This window comes from Phocoena sinus, chromosome 10 (assembly GCF_008692025.1).
Source record: "Phocoena sinus isolate mPhoSin1 chromosome 10, mPhoSin1.pri, whole genome shotgun sequence".
Taxonomy (NCBI): domain Eukaryota; kingdom Metazoa; phylum Chordata; class Mammalia; order Artiodactyla; family Phocoenidae; genus Phocoena; species Phocoena sinus.
The window spans coordinates 58,390,785-58,410,618 of record NC_045772.1 but is presented as its reverse complement, the minus strand read 5'-3'; the positions used below and the strand labels follow the sequence as shown (position 1 = coordinate 58,410,618).

Genomic DNA, 19,834 nt, shown 5'->3' with positions numbered 1-19,834 from the left:
AAAAAAAAAAGAGCTCCCTGGAAGGGGCATGTGTAAGGTCTCTTCTCCAGTTATCATTGATCTTGCCTGACCCTCTGGGTATAACTGTCTGGGTCAAAGTCATGTGGGGGAGGGAGGCTAAAATAGGACTCCTTATCTGTCCTCCCACAGTTAATACATATATTTTTCAGGCCTCAGACCTCTTCCTAGCTTCACCTTTCCCCTTGACCCTCACACTGAACAGTTAACTGACTGACTCTCCAGACCCAAGGAGGCGTGGTTCTTGGAAGCAGAGCTCGGATGTGGGAGGGCTATCTGAGGGGTGACAGAAAAAGAAGGGGCTCCTTTCCCCCACCATGCCTTCTCCCCTTTCTCATAAAGAAAGTTCAGAGAGATTAAAATAGCTGCCCCTTCCCCTGCATCCGGTAACCATGGCAACACAAGTCCAAAGGGACAGGGCACTCCCCTATCAGACACTACCACTCTGCAGCAGCAGCCTCTGTCAGTGTGCCCCTCTGTTTCTTTGGGCTTATGCAACCCCTGCATGGGCTCCCAGCTGGGCTTTGGTGGGGGGACCTAAGCCTCCTACTCCTTCACTTCCCCCCCAGTCTCCTCTGCCTCCAGTCAGACTCGAAGAAGGTGTCATGTCACAGAAAGACCAGCAGAGGGAGCAGACAGACTTGAAGAGCAGAAAGAGAGAGTGCCGCGTAGAGGTGCAGAGGTGGCCCCAGTCTCCAGAACTCCGAGATGAAGGAAAGTAGGAGTTCTCCGGGAACAGTGCTTCAGTCTCAGGGCTCCTTAGCACCTTTGTGAACACAGGCCCTGCGCTGCACCCAGAGCCTCAGCCGCTGCTCCTCCCTTTTATGCTTCATGGACCCCTCACCTTCCGACCAGGGCTCCCAACCCAACTCTATCCCAATCCTGTTTCTACCCCAAATCTGTCCCATCCCCTTCATGTTCTATCCAAAGGGTGAGGCCGGCAGAAAAACTACAGGATAGTTATGGAATGCTCAGTTAGCACCAACTAAAGTCGACGACCCTACTTCCAATATTATTTTTCTCGGGTGAGTTTTTTCGTCACCCCTCCGCCCCCCAATATATTTCTCAATTTGTTTTTTCTGGCTCTGATTCAGGGCCTCTTCGTAGGCAGCCGATCCAGGGATCCACGCCGGGATTTACTGCCCACTACCAGCAGCATGTTCAGCGCGGGGGGGGGGTGTGTGTTAGGCAGTATAGGGTGCCTCAAGGGAGGGGGAGGATCCTGGGGGTCCTGGGGGTGCAGTAAGCCCGGCACCCCCTCTCTTGCTTCCAGCTACCCCGCCTCATCCTCCGGAACGGCAAGAGGGAGGGAAATAGGAGGGAGGTGAGGGGCGAGCGGGAAGAGCGGCGGCGCGCCAGCGGCTAGAGAAAAAGTTTTTGCAAAAGGGAAAAAAAAGTTTGCGCTTCTCGCGGGTGGTCCCGGCTCGCGGCCCGGCGGGCTGGGCCGGCTGGAGGGCTGGGGGCCAGGTTGGGGGGTGGGGGTGGCCCTGAGGCTGCGCTGCTGTAGCCCTGTCCGCCCCCCCCCTCCCCACCGCACACCCCCCAGCCCAGACTCCAGCCCTGGACCGCGCATCCCGAGTCCTGCGCCCAGACGGAGGTGAGAAGGGGGGCAGGAGGGGGACCACCTGGGAGCGGTGGGGGAAGGGACCTGAGGGGATGCTCTACTTGCAAGGGACACTGCCCAGCCAAAGCGGGAGACCTAGGGCATAGAGGCAAAATAAGAGTGGGAGAGCCTGGGATAAGATATTAGAAAGTTTGGAGAGTTTTTTCAAATGTATCTCCCTTTCTCTGTATTTTTTTTTCTTCTGACAGTCTGTGTGTCTCTGTCTCAGGCAACCGTGGATCTCTTTGTTTGTCTCCGCCTCTCCCACATGTTAGGAACATCTCACTTTAATGAGGTTGGGATGAAGAGGTTGGAAGGACGGTTAGCTGGAGGTCTGCGTGGTAGAGGGGACTCCAGGTGTGATTGTGAGCGCAGGGCAGGAAGACATCAGTGTTTCTGAAAGGAGGGAACAGCGATGGAGAGTCTCCTAGATAGGGTGTGTGAGGTGACAAAACCACTGGGGGGCGGCTGGGCTTAAAGCTCTGACCTGTCTTGTGACAGATGTGCTTGCTGGTGCATGTATTTTGGGGAAAAAGAATTGTCTTCTGTAGTAGGAAGGGGGCTGGTGGAGTCAGTGTCTAGTTTAGGCCCTAGGAAGACTCCCCAAGGAATTTGGACTCCTGGGTCCCAATGGCTGTGGGCAGGGTGCTAAGGAGGAGCTGAGGAGACCTTGTCTTGACCCTCTGACCTCAGGACCACCAGGGCAGCTGGGGCCAGCCACAGGGAGACCCCTACTGGGATGGGGTGGGACCACTGGCCACTGCCTGCCTGTGCATCACCGTTGGCCCCCCTCCCGAACGGGAGCTGGGGACCGAGGCCCCTCCTCTGGCTCAGACCACCCTGCCTGCCCTTGCTCCCCGCTCTGAAGCCTCTTTCAGGCCCCATGACCCCGAAACAATCCGTCCTGGGCAGCTAGCTTTGGGGACAGGATTAGGGAAAGGGGATCCTATAGACACTGGGGACTGAAGGTTTTAGGGCGCTGGAGAACTGCGGTCTTCGTAGGATAGGTCTTTACGGTCCAGTAGAGGGAGAAGGCAGCGCAGTTTCCCGGGGGGGAGTTGTAAGGGCCGGAATAAGGGTGGGTTTTCCTTGGGGGGCGGGGTCCAGAGACACCCCCCCCATTATCTCCCAGGCATCCCCTGCCAGGCAGCACAGACCCCGCCCTTGACGTCACTAGGGGGTTCCCGGGGGTCTGGAGGGGTTAACCCTTGGGAAGCTAGCTGGGATACCCGGGAACCTAAGGTGTCCTGGCCCCTCCCCCTCCCCAGACACACCTTATTTTATTTACCCTAGTCACTTTCTCTCCCTGTAGTTTCTGGATTCTTCTTTTTCACCCCACCAAGGGGACTCCCACTCTCCAAGAGTGCCCCCTCCCACGGGCGCCAATGCCAGCTCTCTGGATGTACTGAGGGGACGAGGGAAGAATGTGTCCCGCCTCTCAGTCCACCCTCCCTCCACTCCGCTGCAGCTCGCTCGACTGGGCTCCCGGGGCGGGCGGGGGAAGCGGAGCCGTCTGCAGCCAGAGCCTGCGGCGGCGACTTGGGTGGGCCGAGGAGGCACGGGGGCGGGGAAGGCGGGACCGGGAGAAGGGGGGCGGGGCCGACTCCTGGGAGTTGGGGAGCGGGGGTGCGAGGGGGGACTCTGGAAAATTGGGAGACACAGAGGATGATTCAGGGCTCCAGCAAGGGAACCCTGGAGCTCCCTGCCCCATCCTGCGCTCTCATCCACACCCCAGAAAAACTTAATTTTCTGAAGCTGGAAAAGTTGGCGAAATCTTCCTTTCACTAATGTGAAGGGGAGACGTGGGTGGGCTGTGGCACGCGTGGGTGAGGAGGGATGTCGCCCAATTTCCATCTCGGCCTCCCCTATGGCTGGGCACTGGGGCAGGAAGATGACTGAGTAGGCATGTTTGGGGGAGTTTCTTTAGTTTTGGGGGGGTCGTTTGCTAGCCCCCGCCTCCTTCCCCTGGGTGAGTCATAGAGGAAAGAGGCGGGAGAAGTGTCCCCCCATCCAGCTGCCAGCCAGCTGTGCCCCCCCCAAAGTAGTGCCAAGGTCGAGTTGGGAGGTCTTGGTTGCAGGATCCGGATCTCCGCTGGTAAAGGAGGAGTTAGGAAGAGTACAGCCCAGGCTGCGGGGCTCGGGCTGGGTCATGGGGTCCGGGTTCCGCTCCCCATCTTACCCCCGCCCTCACCCTAAATCCCAGCATCCTGGGATCACCCACCGCGCCGGCCGGCCCGCTCCCAGTCGCTCTCCACCCTACCCCGCCCCACCCCACCCTCAGTCCTGGGAGACCGGAAAACCCGGGGTGGAGTAAAAACTGGAGTTTGAGGAGAAAAGCGGACAGCGGCACCCTCTTCTCCCTCACTACTCCTCTCTAATGGATGACGTGTGTGTGTGTGTGTGTGTGTGTGTGTGTGTCTGTATTCTCCCAAAGTTTTCCCTCACAGCCCCTTTCCTGTTCCCGCAAAACAGACCAAAAGAGTTAGGCGGGCGCCCAGATTCAAACCACCCCTGAATAACACCAGCTTCCATCCTTTGTACCCAACAGACCCTGGAGTCTCTCCTCAGAAACTTTATCCCCTTCCACACAGTTTCTGCCTTAGAGAGGAAAGGACAGATCTTCTGGGCTCCCTCCTGGCCCCGTCAGCCTCTCTGGGCTGTGGCGAGGGCTCCCTCTGCTGGACACTGGAGAGGTTGTAGACGGGCTGTCCCTAGGCAGCGAGCAACAAATGAAGAAAGGGAGAGGGGCTCAGGCTGAGCAGCCAGCCCAGTGCCTGAGGTCAGTCACTCCTCCTGAGTTCCCCCATCCCACACCCTCAAAGCTGGCCCATGGTCAGAACAAGATGAAACAGAGGGCCCATGGTATAAAACACACACACACACACACACACACACACACACACCACCCAGGCAAAGCTCCCACCCGGTTCCCACAAAGATCCCCAAGACTGCCTCTACCTCTATAGGACTTCTCTCCTTACCGTGAAGCTCACTTCAACTTGATTTCCCATGGCAGATGTCTTGGAGGTGCTCTGCCCAGGGTTCGGCACCTGACTTAGTTATCTGACCTTCCATGTTTCTCTCCTGCCTTTATAACTTGCAGATCTCCCTTCCCCTCCTGCAGTGTCCCCACACTCTCCTCTGAGACACCATGTTCAACTCGATGACCCCACCGCCAGTCAGTAGCTATGGCGAGCCCTGCTGTCTCCGGCCCCTCCCCAGTCAGGGGGCCCCCAGCTTGGGGACAGAAGGTCAGTGCGTACACCAATCCCCGGACCTTGATGACTGGCAGATCTCTCACCCAGTCCCAGGGATCCCTCGTCTATTGCCAGCCCCATGCCAGTTTCCCATATACAAAAAGATCTGAGGCCCCATGTCATTGGTGCTTGGAATATGGGATCGGGCCTTACCTCGGGTTTCAAGGTGAGACCTCATGTGTCCTCCATTCCCAACCCCCATTCCAGCTGTATCTCTTTTCTAGGACTGCCTGGTCTGCCCTTCTGCCACCAGGCCACCCTCATGTCTGGCCCCCACAGTTATGGGCCAGCCAGAGAGACCAGCAGCTGCACGGAGGGTGAGGCTTCGGGCAACATCTCTTTCCTTTCTGCCTCTTTGGGACTTGTCCTGAGGGAGAAAGTTGGAGGGCAGGGCATCTACTTTGGAAGAGGAAATGCTTGGAGATGGGATCAAGGAATCAGAGCATGATCAAGAGGTCACAGATGGGGTCAACAGGGCAGAGTCTGGTGTCATTTCTTTTGGCTGAGAGTCAGGACCCATGGGCTGCATGCATGGGGGACATGCTCCTTTACCGTATCTATCTCCCCTGTTTCCTGCCCCAGCCCCACTGTTTCCTCCTCCCCGGAGTGCAGTCAAATTGACCAAGAAGCGGGCTCTCTCCATCTCACCTCTGTCAGACGCCAGCCTGGACCTGCAGACAGTTATCCGCACCTCACCCAGCTCCCTCGTGGCCTTCATCAACTCACGCTGTGCATCTCCGGGGGGCTCCTATGGTCACCTCTCCATCGGCACCATGAGGTGCAGACAGCCTCGGGCTAAGAGGCCCCTAAAGGCCCTACCAAATCCCATTAAAAGCCTCAAGCCCTCCAAACCACCTGACCCTATTTGAATCCTTATCACTTCAAAGGCGTGGAAGCCCTGCTCAGTACTTCCCTGGGACTGCCTCAACCACTTCCCATACCGTCTTCCAGAAACCCTCCAAAGAGCTCAAGCACTCCTGAGGCTTTCTGAGATGATAGTCCTAAGTAACTGCCTCTCCTCCTCCTCCTCAGCCCATCTCTGGGATTCTCACCCCAGATGAATCACCAAAAAGGGACCTCGCCTTCCTTCGGGGTCCAGCCCTGTGGTCCCCATGAGCCCACCCAGGGTGGGATGATGCCACATCCTCAGTCCCGGGGACCCCTCTCAACTTGCCAGGTGAGAGTCCTCATATTGTCACCTGATTTCCCTCAGTTCCTGGTAGGTGGGTGGTAGACTTTTTAGAGGAAAGGTGAATGAAGAACAGAGGATGTACAAGTTTTCAGTGCCAGAAAAATTAAGGGGTATGGGTGCTGGGATTCGCTCCTTGGGGTTGAATCAGTCTCTTCCAAATGAGATCCCACCTTTCACCCATCCCACTCACCAGTGCAGTCTAAGGAGGAAGTCTCTTCCAAACCCAGGGGTTCCAGCTGCTTGGGTGGGGGCACTCAGGGCAGGAAGACCTGGCTGGGCTCTCCCTTCTTCCTGCTCACTTCTCCCTTCACCATCCTCACCTCTGCCCTCGGGGAAGCTGAAGTCTGAGCTGGATGCGCTGCTTAGCAAGCGCCCAGAGGAGCCCTTGGAAGGTGATATGTGCAGCCCCAACTCCACGGGCACACAGGTAAGGGGGAGCGGGGAGCTTTACCTCTGCAACCTGAGCGAAACAAAAGCTGTCACCCAGGTGACACTAGAATTTTCTCTCCTTCCCTAGGATCCCCTGCTGGGGATGCTGGATGGGCGGGAAGACCTGGAGAGAGAGGAGAAGCCTGAGCACGATTCTGTGTATGAGACTGACTGCCGCTGGGATGGCTGCAGTCAGGAATTCGACTCCCAGGAGCAGCTGGTGCATGTGAGCCGCAGGGGGTAACAGGAGTGCTGGCTGGAGCCTGTAGGACGTTCTGGGTGGGACATGGTGGAATCAGGCTAAGGGCAGGAGGTCAGAGGTTGGGTGCCCAGTGGGTAGGCAGAAATTCAGGAGGTGTAGCTTTGTTTCAGAAACTTGGAAGAACGGAGCTGTGGGCTATGATGTTCTTCCTGCCTCTTCTTCCCCCATGATGGGAAGCCATGGAGGGATATGGTGGGGTGGGGAGGTCCAGGGAAGGTCTGTTGTGGATCTCAGGGGCATAGGGAACCGCAGAGAACCTCTGCATCTTCTCCCTCAGCACATCAACAGCGAGCACATCCACGGAGAGCGGAAGGAGTTTGTGTGCCATTGGGGGGGCTGCTCCAGGGAGCTGAGGCCCTTCAAAGCCCAGTACATGCTGGTGGTGCACATGCGCAGACACACAGGCGAGAAGCCACATAAGTGCACGGTGAGGCACCCCCCGCCCCAAGCTCAGGGTTCCTTTCTAAATCGGGGCTCCCCACCAAGGCAGGGCCCAGTCTGACTTTTGCCTTCATAGGTCCCTTCCTCCATAAACAAATATTCAAAAATTGTATTTTATGACTAGGTTGGTATGAAGATGAACATATTGATATTATATATTAGAACACTTTCTTGGACCTAAAAGCTAATTCTTCCCCTTGTTTTTAAAAGAAATTAAAACATTTTTGTGGGCCCCTAGAAGTACAGTGGGCCCTAGGCACTGGGTCTGGAACTCTGCCTAATGGGGAAGTCCTTCACTGAGGACACACACTCCCCGGATGACCCCTCCTAAGACAGTCCGGGCTCCCCATGCAGGAGACGTGCCCTGGTTTGACCAGGGGCTGCTCGCTGCCTCAGCTCCATGTCCCTGCAGGCCGAGTTCCTCCAGCTACTTCTGTTCCCCCAGCTCTTGCCTGCCCTTGTCCCTGAATTTGGGGAATTCTGAAGCCCCAGTGCTCTCCCATCCTGAGTTATATTCTCTGATGTATGTCCCTTTTGAGATTCAGGGTTCCACTAATCTCCATGTCCTTCTGTCTGAGAGCGATCCTTTGACCCCCCATGTCCCCTAGTTTGAGGGATGCCGGAAGTCATACTCACGCCTGGAAAATCTGAAGACACATCTGCGGTCACACACGGGTGAGAAGCCATACATGTGTGAACACGAGGGCTGCAGTAAAGCCTTCAGCAATGCCAGTGACCGAGCCAAGCACCAGAATCGGACCCACTCCAATGAGGTGAATGCCCCACTCAAGAGACCCTCCCCACTTAAAGAAGCCACCTACTGGGGAGGTTCCCCCATAAGAAATCCCTTAGCCCAGCACCCACTCCACAGAGGTGAGTTCCCCCTATCCCCGACCCATATAATTCACCTGAAGAAGGTCTTTCTGAAACCAAGAATTTCCACTTACCACCCCTCCTCTAACCAGCCAAAGGGCTAAACTAAAACAGACACATTCTAACTAGAAGAGACCCCCTGGTCCCTTCAACCCCTGAATTTATGAGGCCTCACAGACCTGGCTTCACCCCCTCATCTTTCCCAGGCCTGGGCTGTCAGTTTTCCTAATCTTCCCCTTGATCCTTTCATCCTTTACTCCAAGGGCCCTACTCTCCTTATTTCCTTGGGTGCTATGCATTCTCCCTGACCCCCCTCGTCCTCACTTACCACCACTTTTTCCCATTTCTTCTGAATTCTCCCGCTTTGATCCTTTTGCCTGCTGTCTTCACTCTCCATTCAACAGAAGCCCTATGTGTGTAAGCTCCCTGGCTGCACCAAACGTTACACAGATCCCAGCTCGCTCCGGAAACATGTCAAGACAGTGCATGGTCCTGACGCCCACGTGACCAAGCGGCACCGAGGAGATGGCCCCCTGCCCCGGGCACCAGCTCTTTCCACAGTGGAGCCCAAGAGGGAGCGGGACGGAGGCCCCATCAGGGAGGAGAGCAGACTGGCTGTGCCGGAGGGTGCCATGGTGAGGCAACCCCCTGCCTCCATACCCCCGCCTGCCCTGCCGACATCTTTCCAGTCCCCTCCCAACTGGTCCATTGCCTCCTGTGCAAATCTCTCTTCTGTGGCCGGTCCCCCAGTCTCTTATCCAAGTTTTGCTCCTTGGGCTACCTCAGATCTAGGGATTTTAGTGTAATTAATTATTTCATGGGTTCAACAAACTCATATATAGGAATTAGTATATTATTTTAGGCCTTGTGCCTGTATAATTTCACGTACTCCTCACAACAACTTCATGAGAAAGGAACTTACTCTCCCCATTTTCAGATAAGGAAACTCAGGCATAGAGAAATTGTTCAAGGTCATAGAGCCCAAATTTGAGTCAAGGTAGTCTAGGCTCTTCTCATCACCTTTTGCCCTCGTCTTTCACTTGCTCAGCCCTCTCTATACCCTCAGGCAGTCACTGGGACACAGGCTTTAGCCACTCACCAAGTTCAGGGAACTGTGGGGAAGGGGGATAGGTGCCACCCTTAGCCCTCATCTTCCCCACAGAAGCCACAGCCAAGCCCTGGGGCCCAGTCGTCCTGCAGCAGTGACCACTCCCCAGCAGGCAGCGCAGCCAATACAGACAGTGGTGTGGAAATGACTGGAAATGCAGGGGGCAGCACTGAGGACCTGTCTAGCTTGGACGAGGGGCCTTGCATTGCTGGCACCGGTCTGTCTACTCTTCGCCGCCTTGAGAACCTTAGGCTGGACCAGCTACACCAATTCCGACCAACAGGGCCCCGGGGCCTCAAACTGCCCAGCTTGACCCACACCGGTGAGAGATGGGTGTTGGGGGTGGTTGCTAGGCTGGGACCTGGACCTTCCCTGGGGTTGGAAGGAGGACTTCACCCTTCAGGGCTGCTATACAGCTCCTTTGTACAATTAGAAAAACGTCCTCCCTCCTCAAGACGCTTTCCTTCCATCTATCAGAAAATTGTTGTGACATACAAAGTCTACGATGCAAATGCGGTCCCCTATGATTGTGCAGTGTACAGCCTGTAGGACTGTTCACAGCGACCCTGAATCCCTGGTGACCCAGAAGCAGAAAGGGCATGGGTGAAGGAGGAGACAAAACTGAGTGGTTAGAGTTAAGGAGCCTTCCTTGGGATTCCAGGACAAGGCTATCCCTTGGGGGAGGCAGGGTGAGACTCAGAGGGCTCCCTGGCCCCCCGGCCTTTTCTACCTATCACTTGCAGGCACTCCTGGGTCTCGCCGTCTGGGCCCCCCAGTATCTCTTGACCGCCGCAGCAGCAGCTCCAGCAGCGTCAGCTCAGCCTATACTGTCAGCCGCCGCTCCTCCCTGGCTTCCCCTTTCCCCCCTGGTTCCCCACCAGAGAACGGGGCATCCTCTCTGCCTGGCCTCACGCCTGCCCAGCACTACCTGCTCCGGGCAAGATACGCTTCAGCCAGGGGAGGTGGTACCCCACCCACTGCAGCACCCAGCCTGGATCGGATGGGGGGTCTTCCTGCACCTCCCTGGAGAAGCCGAGCCGAGTATCCAGGATACAGCCCCAATGCAGGGGTCACCCGGAGGGCCAGTGACCCAGCCCGGTCTGCAGACCGCCCTGCCCCAGCCAGAGTCCAGCGGTTCAAGAGCTTGGGTTGTGTCCACACACCCCCCACAGTGGCAGGAGGAGGACGGAACTTTGATCCCCAACTCCCAACCTCTGTCTACTCCCCACAGCCCCCCAGCATCACTGAGAATGTCGCCATGGATACCAGAGGGCTACGGGAGGAGCCAGAGGTTGGGACCTCCATGATGGGCAGTGGTCTGAACCCCTATATGGACTTCCCGCCTGCTGATACTCTGGGATATGGGGGACCTGAGGGGGCAGCAGCTGAGCCTTATGGAGCTAGAGGTCCAGGCTCCCTGCCTCTTGGGCCTGGTCCGCCTACCAACTACGGCCCCAACCCCTGTCCCCAGCAGGTCTCCTATCCTGAACCCACCCCAGAAACATGGGGCGAGTTCCCTTCCCACTCTGGGTTGTACCCAGGCCCCAAGCCTCCAGCTGGGGCCTACGGCCAGTGTCCTCGTCTTGAACATTATGGACAAGTGCAGGTGAAGCCGGAACAGGGGTGTCCAGTGGGTTCTGACTCCACAGGACTGGCACCCTGCCTCAATGCCCACCCCAGTGAGGGGCCTCCACGCTCACAGCCTCTATTCTCCCACTACCCCCAGCCTCCCCCTCCCCAGTATCCCCAGTCAGGCACCTATACCCAGCCACCTCCCGCTTATCTTCCTTCAGAACCCAGGCCCAGCCTGGATTTTGAGTCCCCTACTCATTCTACAGGACAGCTCAAGGCGCAGCTTGTGTGTAATTATGTTCAGTCTCAACAGGAGCTGATGTGGGAGGGAGGGGGCAGGGGAGATCCCCCAGTCCAGGACCCTCTCTACCAGAGTCCCAAGTTTCTGGGGGGTTCCCAGGTTAGCCTGAGCCCTGCCAAGGCACAAGTGGCCACATATGGACCTGGCTTTGTACCTAACTTGCCCAATCACAAGTCAGGCTCCTATCCTACCCCTTCACCATGCCATGAAAATTTTGCAGTAGGGGCAAACAAGGCTTCCCATAGGGCAGCAGCACCACCCCGACTTCTGCCCCCACTACCCACTTGCTATGGGCCCCTCAAGGCAGGGGGCACCAACCCCAGCTGTGGCCATCCTGAGGTGGGCAGGCTGGGAGGGGGCCCAGCCTTGTACCCTCCTCCTGAGGGGCAGGTGTGTAACCCTCTGGACTCTCTTGATCTCGACAACACTCAGCTGGACTTTGTGGCTATTCTGGATGAGCCCCAGGGGCTGAGTCCTCCCCCCTCCCATGATCAGAGGGACAGCTCTGAACATACCCCACCTCCTTCTGGGACCCCCAACATGGCTGTGGGCAACATGAGTGTCTTACTGGGATCCCTGCCTGGGGAGACACAGTTCCTCAACTCTAGTGCTTAAGGAGTGGGGAATCACAGATCCACATTTCCTAAGGGGTTTCCATCCCTACAAAGAAGTCAGGAGGAGGAGCCATAGCCCCCTGGAATACCCCAGAGATGGGAGGTATGGGCTGGGGCTGTACACAGTCTAACTATATTTGGGGAGGAATTTGATAATGACACTGTTTCCTGATAATAAAGGAACTGCATCAGAAAGAGCCCTGCTTTATATGTTATCTTGGGGGAGGGGTGATGACAGGGAACTAGAGAAGCAGGGGTTAATCCATCCACTTCCCTCTTTAGAGAAGCTTCCTCACCCTTTCCCAACCCCTCAGGTCAGACTCACAAAGATGGAGACAGTCATCAGGTAGACACAGGATTTAAAGGGATATCCTCAAAGCAGAACAACCCCCACCAAAGGCTATCCAACAGAAATCACCGGAAACACATTTTCTCTTCTACCTTGCCCCAGTCAGCGGAAGAGGCTGGTGTAGTCAGTGAGCATCAGCTGGACGAGCTGCCCAGGGTAGAGGGCATGGGCCGCTGGGTCAGATGTCTCCTGCTCCGGTCGAAATAGGGTTGGTCCAAACACAATTCCCAGGTTGTGGGAGGTCATGCGGTTCTTGTCTGAGTGTGCTATCACCCTGTGGGCAAAGGCCAAGAGACAGGGCCATAGGGCAGCAGCCTTGCCACTGCAAATAAATCTAACCCTTCAGAGGTTTGAGGAAGAGTTCACTTTGGGATCCCTCCATGCGGTGGCTGAAGAAAATCAATCAAGGAGAGAGCCTCCAGGGGGACGGAGATGAAATCAATGGAGAAGCCTTCAGGATACAACTTGAAGATACAACCTAGGATACACCCACCTCTTCCCAACTTCAGAAACTGCCCCTAGAATCCTCTCTGCTCACAATTTGGGAGGCTTTAATTCAAATGGCTATGCTCTCTCAGAGGTCACTGCCCAGGCCCAACTCCACCAAATAAGTCATCCCTACTGTCCCAGTGAAAGACGAAGAAGCAGAGGGAAGGGAGAGGGTGAGATTTTCCTTATTTCTCTTGCAGCATCCCTGGGCTTGTCTTGGTCCCCAGTTCCCCATTTGATGCTGACTGAGCAAAAAGGCTTTGACTCTGGTGATATGTGCTCTGCACAGAGGTTGCTTATTTCCTCCATCACCCACTAAACTTAGGTGTTTCCCTACCTTCACCCCATCTGAACACAGAGTCCCAGCTGCAGGCCCCATCCCACCCTCTCCCAACATGAACAAAGATGTTCAGTCTTCCTGACCTGCATAAATGCTCCAGGAGGTACTGTAGAGTGTCATGGTTGGGCTTCGGCATTGAGCTTATTAATTCTTGTATTTGAGAGAGGCGCTGTTCTGATTCAGAGAGTGCTAGAGAGAGAGTGATGGGAAGGGCATGGGAGTGAGGTTAGGGAAGGCGCTAGGGCAGGGTGGGTAAACTCACTACTCTTTCCCTTGCTCGGTGAAGACATCATTAATCTATCACAGCTTTCTTTCTTGCTGAGCCCAACTGCAACCTTAGAATTCTTTTAAACTCAGCCCTCTAAACACTCACCAAAACAACAACTGGAGTTGGCACATTAGTTGAAAGTTATTTTCCATCTCTGTGCTCAGGATGGGACAGAAGCGTATAAGGGAACCTCTACTCTATTCTTTATCACTCATGCTCCCCCCACTTCCCCTCCACCCCATATCAAGGGTATTGCCCAAAGCTCCCATCCTTTACCAAGGGCAGCACGAAAATGGGGCAGCAGCAGTGGGGGCACCAGAGGCTGGGGTAGCTCCCTGAGAAAAAGCTTCAGGGCTCCAGTGATCACATGAATGTCATCCCACTCAGCACTGTCCAAATCTAATCGGCCTTCTGGAAGGAGAAGGAGGTACAGAGGGGCTCAGAAATGGCCAGAGGGACCCAGAAACTGAGAGATCAGGAGTTTGGGAAAAGAAAAGATTCAGTTAAGGCAGACCACAGGAATGCCTAAGGGGTCCACAGTGGGGCAAGACGGCAGAAATCAGGATGGGGACAACCCCCCAGAAGCAGGACACGGGGGAATCCACGGGGAGCAGGGATGATGTGGGTGACTTTTAAGGGTCTGAGGGGCCCTCCATGTAAGTACCTTGTCCTGGCTGTTCTGGGAACACGTATCTCCCATCGGAGGTGATCGCCCGCTCTGCAACATGTATAAGAAGAGATCAAGCACAAAGACATGTAGCTCAAGACAGAAGACGTCCCTTTTCTGCCAGCTCCCTCACTCAGAACCACCTGTGATTCTGATACATGAAGTTCTTAGTACCACACCTGCCCAGAGCCACCTCACCTCTGTCCACCAAGAAGCGAAGTTTCTGGACCACTGCCAAGTTCCCGCTCACCCGGTAAATGCCGTCCACATTTAGACCTAGGAGATAAGGCCGGGAGCAGATAAGGATTCGTGCTCTAAAGTGTGTGCTGGTGAGGGATCTGAGGGTAGAGTGAAAAAAGGGCAGAAGGAAGACTAGGATGGGAGAGGTGGGGAGTTCTGGGCCTTGGCCTGTTAGAAGGGGAGATTCTGGGGTCTCTGGGAAAGTGACCTCTCTTATCCACAGCAGCAACGCAGAGCCGCACAAAGCTGGGCACAGTGTCCCCTTCCCGCTGGCACAGTGATTCCAACTGGCAGCCGAACACCTGGTCTGGGGAGGCACAGAGTGAGGTGGGAAGCCAGTGACAGCGTCACCCATGAAAGCTCTTTCTAGCACGGGTCTTCGCCCCAAAGTTGGGCTGGCTCTCCTGCCTGCCTGTTCCAGGTCTGGGCAAGGAAGTATACCCCCTCCCCCCAACAATCAGCTGCAGGGGGGAAAAGCAGTGGTCTCAGAAGTCTGCTGATCTAGTTCTGGGAAGCTCTATTCTGAGCCTCGCTGAAGTTTTCTCATCCATGAAATGGGCTGATGCCGAGATCCGGAATGTAAATAAAAGTGCTTGCAAAAACACTAAAGCAGGCACGAAGAAGGGCGTTAGGTGGCCCAACCCATCTCACCTCGGAGCAGACCCCGCTCCTGCAGGGTTTGCAAGGGCGGTCTCTTTGCGATAAGCCGCTTTAGTTTGTTTCGTACCCGGTTCTGCTCAGCTCCTTCCGGACACCGACCTGCGGAAGCAGGTGGAATCTGAGCATGAGAGCAGCGGCGACTGGGGCTCCGAGGAGCGGGGAAAAGCCCCCAGACCCCGCCCACCAGGCCTGCCCCTTAACTGGAGCTCCGACGGCTGCTGATCCGCAGCAGTGACTTGGACACCGGCTCCGACTCTACTTCTTCGTCCTCCCCCGCGCTCAGTTCCCCCAGCTCCGCAGGTCCCGAACCGGACAGACGCAGCTCCAGGGGGTTTTCTCGATCCTATATCCACACAGCAAGATGGGCTGAATCAGAGGTTGGAAGAGAGCTAGGAGAGAAATCTGCACCCCCCTTGCCGGCTGCTGGGGTCCCACACATCCCAGGCCCACCCCAGGGCTCTACCTGCCACCTTGTCCCTCACCACCCCACATCCTACAGTTCCTTCTCCACTCCTTCTGCCCGTCCGAGCCTCTCCCGGGTCACTGTCCCGCCACCTCCCACCCATCTCACCAGGCGCTCGATGACCGCCCGCAGTGCGCAGTGCCAGGCGCGTAGCTCGGCCTCCTGGTCTGACTGCAGCAGGAACTCGTGGCCAGGGACCGTGCGGATCTGAGGGGCCCGCGGGGAAAGGGCTTGAGTCAGCGGGAAGGAGCATAAAGAGCAGGGAGGCCCAGCGGGAGACCCGTGACGGAAACTGGGGGCGCACCCTCGGGCCGGGCGGGGCTTCGGGGATGAGCGGGAGAGCGCTCACGTGTAGGACGTTGCGGCGGCTGGACAGCTGGCGGCCATGGGCCAGGGCGGCCCCGCGCAGGTCGACGCTGCTTTCGGGTCGGCTACCCGCTGGTCCCTGGCGATCCGGGGAGAAACTGAGGCCACGGCGCTGTTTCCCTCACGGCCTCCCTCTCACCCGGTGGACTGCGAGGACACGGGAGGCTGCGCTCCTTCCTCTCGACGTGCCCTCCTCCTTCCCCCCCCCCCCCGTAGGCCTGAGGTCTGTAGAAGTTGTGCCGGAACCCCTCGTGCCCCCCGCTGCTCCCCTCCCTCACACTCACCCAGACGGTGCAGGGGGCGGTCGGCGGTGGCTCTCGGTAGAACACCAGGCTGTTACCCGCTAGTACTACCCAAGATGGGCCCCAGTTCTTCCTGCAGGGGCGGCGGGGTCAGTGATAATAGTGCAGAGGTCATTTACATTCGCGTCCGCGAGGGCCCAACACTTGGCGCTACCCGCGGAATCCGACAGTCCCCGCCCCTGCTGTGTTCCCAGTTCTCACCGGAGCTTGCGGCCGCCCTGGGCGATCTTCGTCATGTTGAGCATGCCCGACCTTTCCACCTCCTGGCAAGAGGAAGGAAAGGTACAATAAGCCACCCAGAGCCCCCCACAGTCACCATGGTTTTCCCCAGGGGATCTCCCAGGAGTGAGGTCCTTTACAGTTGAGCGGGCGGTGCTCGGTAAGAGAGGATACCCAGAGAACGCTCAGAAAGAGGAAGACCTTTCTGAAGGAGCAAGAACTGGGGGCTGGGCAGGGAGGATCTTCGCGTTCACAAGGAAACGGGAGACTTACATGGGGGTCGTCCAGGACCTGCGGCAGCGGCCGAGGGGACTGCAGAGCTGAAGGCTGGTCTGAGGGGTCGAGCTGGGAGGCGAGTCTGCAGAGGGAGGGTGAATCCTGGGGGAGGGGATTGGAGAAACAGGTGAAGGAAACTTTAACTTCGGAGTCCCTGGCTGTAGGGGGAAGAGGGGTGCGGATGTGGGGGTGTGAGTCAGGGGGTGTGGTGGGGTACTGAAGAAGAATGTCTTGCATAAAAGAGAAAGTCTAAAACGATGGCTTTTCCTGCATGTGACCAGGATGGGGGAGGGATCTCACCTGGGAGTCGAAAAGTCCTGGCGTCCCTGTGCCAGATTCTGAGTCCTTTGCCTGAGGTTGCAGGACACCGTTGTCCTTATTCATGGTCTGTGGCCCCTCCATGGAGCCAGGGTTCTGGGGAGAGGGAAAGGCAAAACTCCATCCAGATGCCACCTCAATAGGCTCTCGACACCCTTCTTAACAATTTTTTGATTTGTCTGATCTTCTGAGAGTCCCAGTGAGAAAACATACTACTTTGGGGATCAGTAGGGGAAAGAAGGAGATTGAAGGGACAAGCAGGAGGGAAGGTCTCACCATCTCTCGGGTACGAGTGTGGCGTGGAGGCTTCCAGGATTTGCAGCCAGTCAGCGAATTTATGTAGAAGCAGCGTCCAAAGTTGGGGTCCAAGTGCTGCTCCCAGGCATCCAGCCTCTGCAGCGGGGGACATGCAGGGCTTGTGGGTGGGGACCGGGGACAGCGGCGAAGGTCCACCAGGTTGCAGTACACAGGGGGCTCTGACATGAAGGTCTGGGGTCTTGCCTGCAAGGAAAGGGGGAAGAAAGAGGTAGTTATTCTACCTGTTCCCCTCCCTGATCTTCTCTCTCCTAACCATCTCCTCCTCTCTCCCCCACCATTTTCTCACCACCACCTCCTGGCTGGGGTGACCCAGGTACTGAGGAAGAAACCCTAGTCTCCTGCAGCTGTTTTTTTTCTGGTTTTTTTTTTTTTTTTTTGACTCCCTCCCTCACAGTCTTTGCTTTTCTCCTCACTTCCTGTTGCCAACTTCCCTCCTCCCCCACCCCACCCCCACCAGAGGACCTCAGGAAAGGGGAACAGGCTTTCCGTGTGTATGGAGGGAGGGGTCGAGAGGAGCGTCCCACCCTCACATCCTCCAGAGTAAAAGGAGACAGAGAGGGGTCAGAGGCCCCTGCTAGCGGAGTGTGAGAGAGGAGGGGCCATTTTTCACCCACTAGTAAGTAAGAGAGAGGGGAGGGGCTGAATCTTCAGGAAGATCAAGGGAGTTCCATCTCTAGAGGAAACTTGCCGGTGACCTGAGCTAGCAAGACAGGACACAGCAAAAAACCCTGCCCTGGGCCAGGAGTCAAGAGGCTGAGAGACAAAAGCAAAGCTAAGCTGGCCTTTCAGTCCCTCTATCATTTTGCAGGTTCCACGTACCCTCAGGATCTTTGCTACTTGCTGTCCCTCAGCTAGAATTCCTTCTCATCTCCTCATTTGTTTCAGGGCTGTCTCTCCTTATTCAGATTCAACTAAATGTCATTTCCTTGGAGATGCATTCCTAGACCACTGCATTCATCCTCCACCACATTTAGCTTCATGGTAGTGCTTATTAGTACCAAGGGCTATCTTATTTATGTGTTCATCATCCCCATGGGAATCCCTTGAGGGCAGAGATTCTGTCTGTCCTGTTTGCTAATGTGCCTACAACTAAGCCCAGCAGTAAATGTCTGTTGACTGACTGCTCAGAAGAAGCACTATGACTCACCATGTTCGCATCGGCTTCTGTCAGCAAGTCTTCCTGGGAAAGGGACCTTCTACTTGGTCCTTCCTGGAAGGGCTGCAGGAGGCTTGGCCTCAAGTTGCTAACACTGATACTTCTACACATTTTAGGGGGAAGAGGAGGAGGCTGCTCAGATGTAGCCTGGGCTCTGCCTGGGGTTTCCTGACACAGGTGCATCTCCTCCAGGGAGCCAGGAAGTAACTTTGGCCCTGGAAACAGAAAAATGGGAAGAGTTGGGGGCAGGGTCCCCCCATGGGTCTTGGCTTGGGTCCCTGATCTTGGGGGCTCACAGGGAAGACAAGAGCAGGTAGAAAATTACATGAGATGTAGAAGGCTTGAGACTAGGAAGGAGAGGCGATAGGGACACCATGGTGGGGATGAGGGGTAGGAGTAGAGGATTAGCAAAAGCTTCAGAGAAGGGGATCTTTCCAATAATTCCCAGAAGCCAGGGAGGTAGGAAGGTGACGGGGGGAGGACTTACTCACCAGGAGTCCAGAGGGATTGGTGGGGGGTGACTGTTGTTGGGCTCTGGGAAGGGCTGAAGTCCTCTGTCATGTAGGCAGCTGGGATGAAGATGGGGCGAGAGGTGGAGGGTGTTCCCAGGCGCCTTACCAACCACCAGTCTGAGTTGGTCTTTTGAAGCAGTAGGAACCTGTCCCCTTCAGCCAGAGACACCTGCCGGCCATCTGCCCCAGTGTAAGTGAAGGCATACAGGGCACAGAGCTGGGATCCCTGAGAAGCGCTCCGGGTCCCCAGCCCTAGGTTTCCCCGGGTACTTGGCCACCACCCGCTCGATAGCATTGTTGCCGGTACTGTCACCTATGGGAAAAAGGGGTGAGGGAGATCCAGAAAAGGATAGGAGTGGCTGCTTGCAGGCAGAGAGACATGGTTCTAAGAGCAGTGTGGGGTAGAGGGGAAGAATAGAAAGCCTGGGGTAAGAGGAGAGGGTAAGGCAGAGGGCCTGAGTGGGGGTCAGTAAGAGGTTTTGGGGGCTGAGAAGTCCTGGCTGATGTGACTAATGAGGAAGTATGTAAGTAAGGTGACAGAGGATGTGGTCAGCAGGGCTTCGAGACCAGCAAGGCAGGAAATCAGAGGAGGGGGTCTAGCTGGGTGATTTTCCTCCAAGTACCTTCTGGGGCCAATCAGAAGATCCAGGGACAAGAGGAGCTGGTCCTGGGTGGTGGTGGGACTCTTGAGCTGGACACAAGAAGATGAGGAGAAAGAATCAGGTCTGAGACAGAACACAGGCAAAGAGACAGGAGTTAATGAATGACAAAGATACAAAAATGTGTGACTCTTTATTAAATTTACACAAGCACCAATGTTTCTATTGCCAATCACCTCAGACCTAAAACTGCGTGCTTCCTGTGCAGATTCAGAAAAACACAAAGACAGAGAAACAGAGTGCCAGAGAAATACTAAGACCAAGTTGGAGAGAAAGAGAAAGTGGCTGGGAGAAACACAGAGGGGTTCCGAGTTTGAAGAAGAGGTGAAAATACCATCCTCTCAATTTAGGATGTGTTTTGGGGAGCTGAGCAGCCTTGATATGATCGTCTGTACATAAGCCTCTTGGGTGGGACCATACTTTAGTGTGTGGGTTCATTCATTCATGCTCTTAACAAGGATTGGCTGAGCACCTCCTGCGTGAAAAGAACAGTGTCAGCTACTGGAGATAAGAGAAGGGAAGGAGATAGACATAGCCCTTGCCTTCTTGAAGCTTAAAGACA

The 19,834-nt window shown here is 55.9% G+C and overlaps 2 protein-coding genes across 8 annotated transcripts; one reads left to right on the top strand and one right to left on the bottom strand.

Moving 5' to 3' along the window:
* The first annotated feature begins 2,043 nt into the window (after positions 1-2,043).
* On the top strand, positions 2,044-11,874 carry GLI1 (GLI family zinc finger 1). Of its 3 annotated transcripts, none has more exons than XM_032644407.1 (13): positions 2,044-2,057; positions 4,213-4,400; positions 4,746-4,872; positions 5,103-5,195; positions 5,461-5,656; positions 5,911-6,055; positions 6,408-6,497; positions 6,588-6,725; positions 7,039-7,188; positions 7,811-7,975; positions 8,483-8,710; positions 9,238-9,505; positions 9,927-11,874. In XM_032644407.1, exons 3-13 carry the CDS (start codon positions 4,773-4,775, stop codon positions 11,669-11,671), a joined length of 3,318 nt encoding a protein of 1,105 aa, XP_032500298.1. In that variant the 5' UTR covers positions 2,044-2,057; positions 4,213-4,400; positions 4,746-4,772; the 3' UTR covers positions 11,672-11,874. The 3 variants fall into 3 exon arrangements, with proteins under 3 accessions (XP_032500298.1, XP_032500297.1, XP_032500299.1); XM_032644406.1 differs by having other exon boundaries at positions 8,480-8,710; positions 9,927-11,865; XM_032644408.1 differs by lacking the exon at positions 8,483-8,710.
* A 141-nt stretch (positions 11,875-12,015) lies between these two features.
* ARHGAP9 (Rho GTPase activating protein 9) lies at positions 12,016-19,043 on the bottom strand. Of its 5 annotated transcripts, none has more exons than XM_032644426.1 (17): positions 18,593-19,043; positions 18,093-18,316; positions 16,904-17,128; positions 16,610-16,723; positions 16,307-16,411; positions 16,016-16,077; positions 15,797-15,887; positions 15,451-15,591; positions 15,255-15,353; positions 14,885-15,026; positions 14,675-14,782; positions 14,232-14,330; positions 13,982-14,059; positions 13,781-13,834; positions 13,393-13,527; positions 12,932-13,037; positions 12,016-12,293 (listed from the first exon to the last, which is right to left on the bottom strand). In XM_032644426.1, exons 1-17 carry the CDS (start codon positions 18,906-18,908, stop codon positions 12,122-12,124), a joined length of 2,271 nt encoding a protein of 756 aa, XP_032500317.1. In that variant the 5' UTR covers positions 18,909-19,043; the 3' UTR covers positions 12,016-12,121. The 5 variants fall into 5 exon arrangements, with proteins under 5 accessions (XP_032500317.1, XP_032500321.1, XP_032500319.1 ...); XM_032644430.1 differs by having other exon boundaries at positions 15,496-15,591; positions 18,593-18,923; XM_032644428.1 differs by lacking the exon at positions 18,093-18,316 and having other exon boundaries at positions 18,593-18,614.
* Between the last annotated feature and the right edge of the window lie 791 nt (positions 19,044-19,834).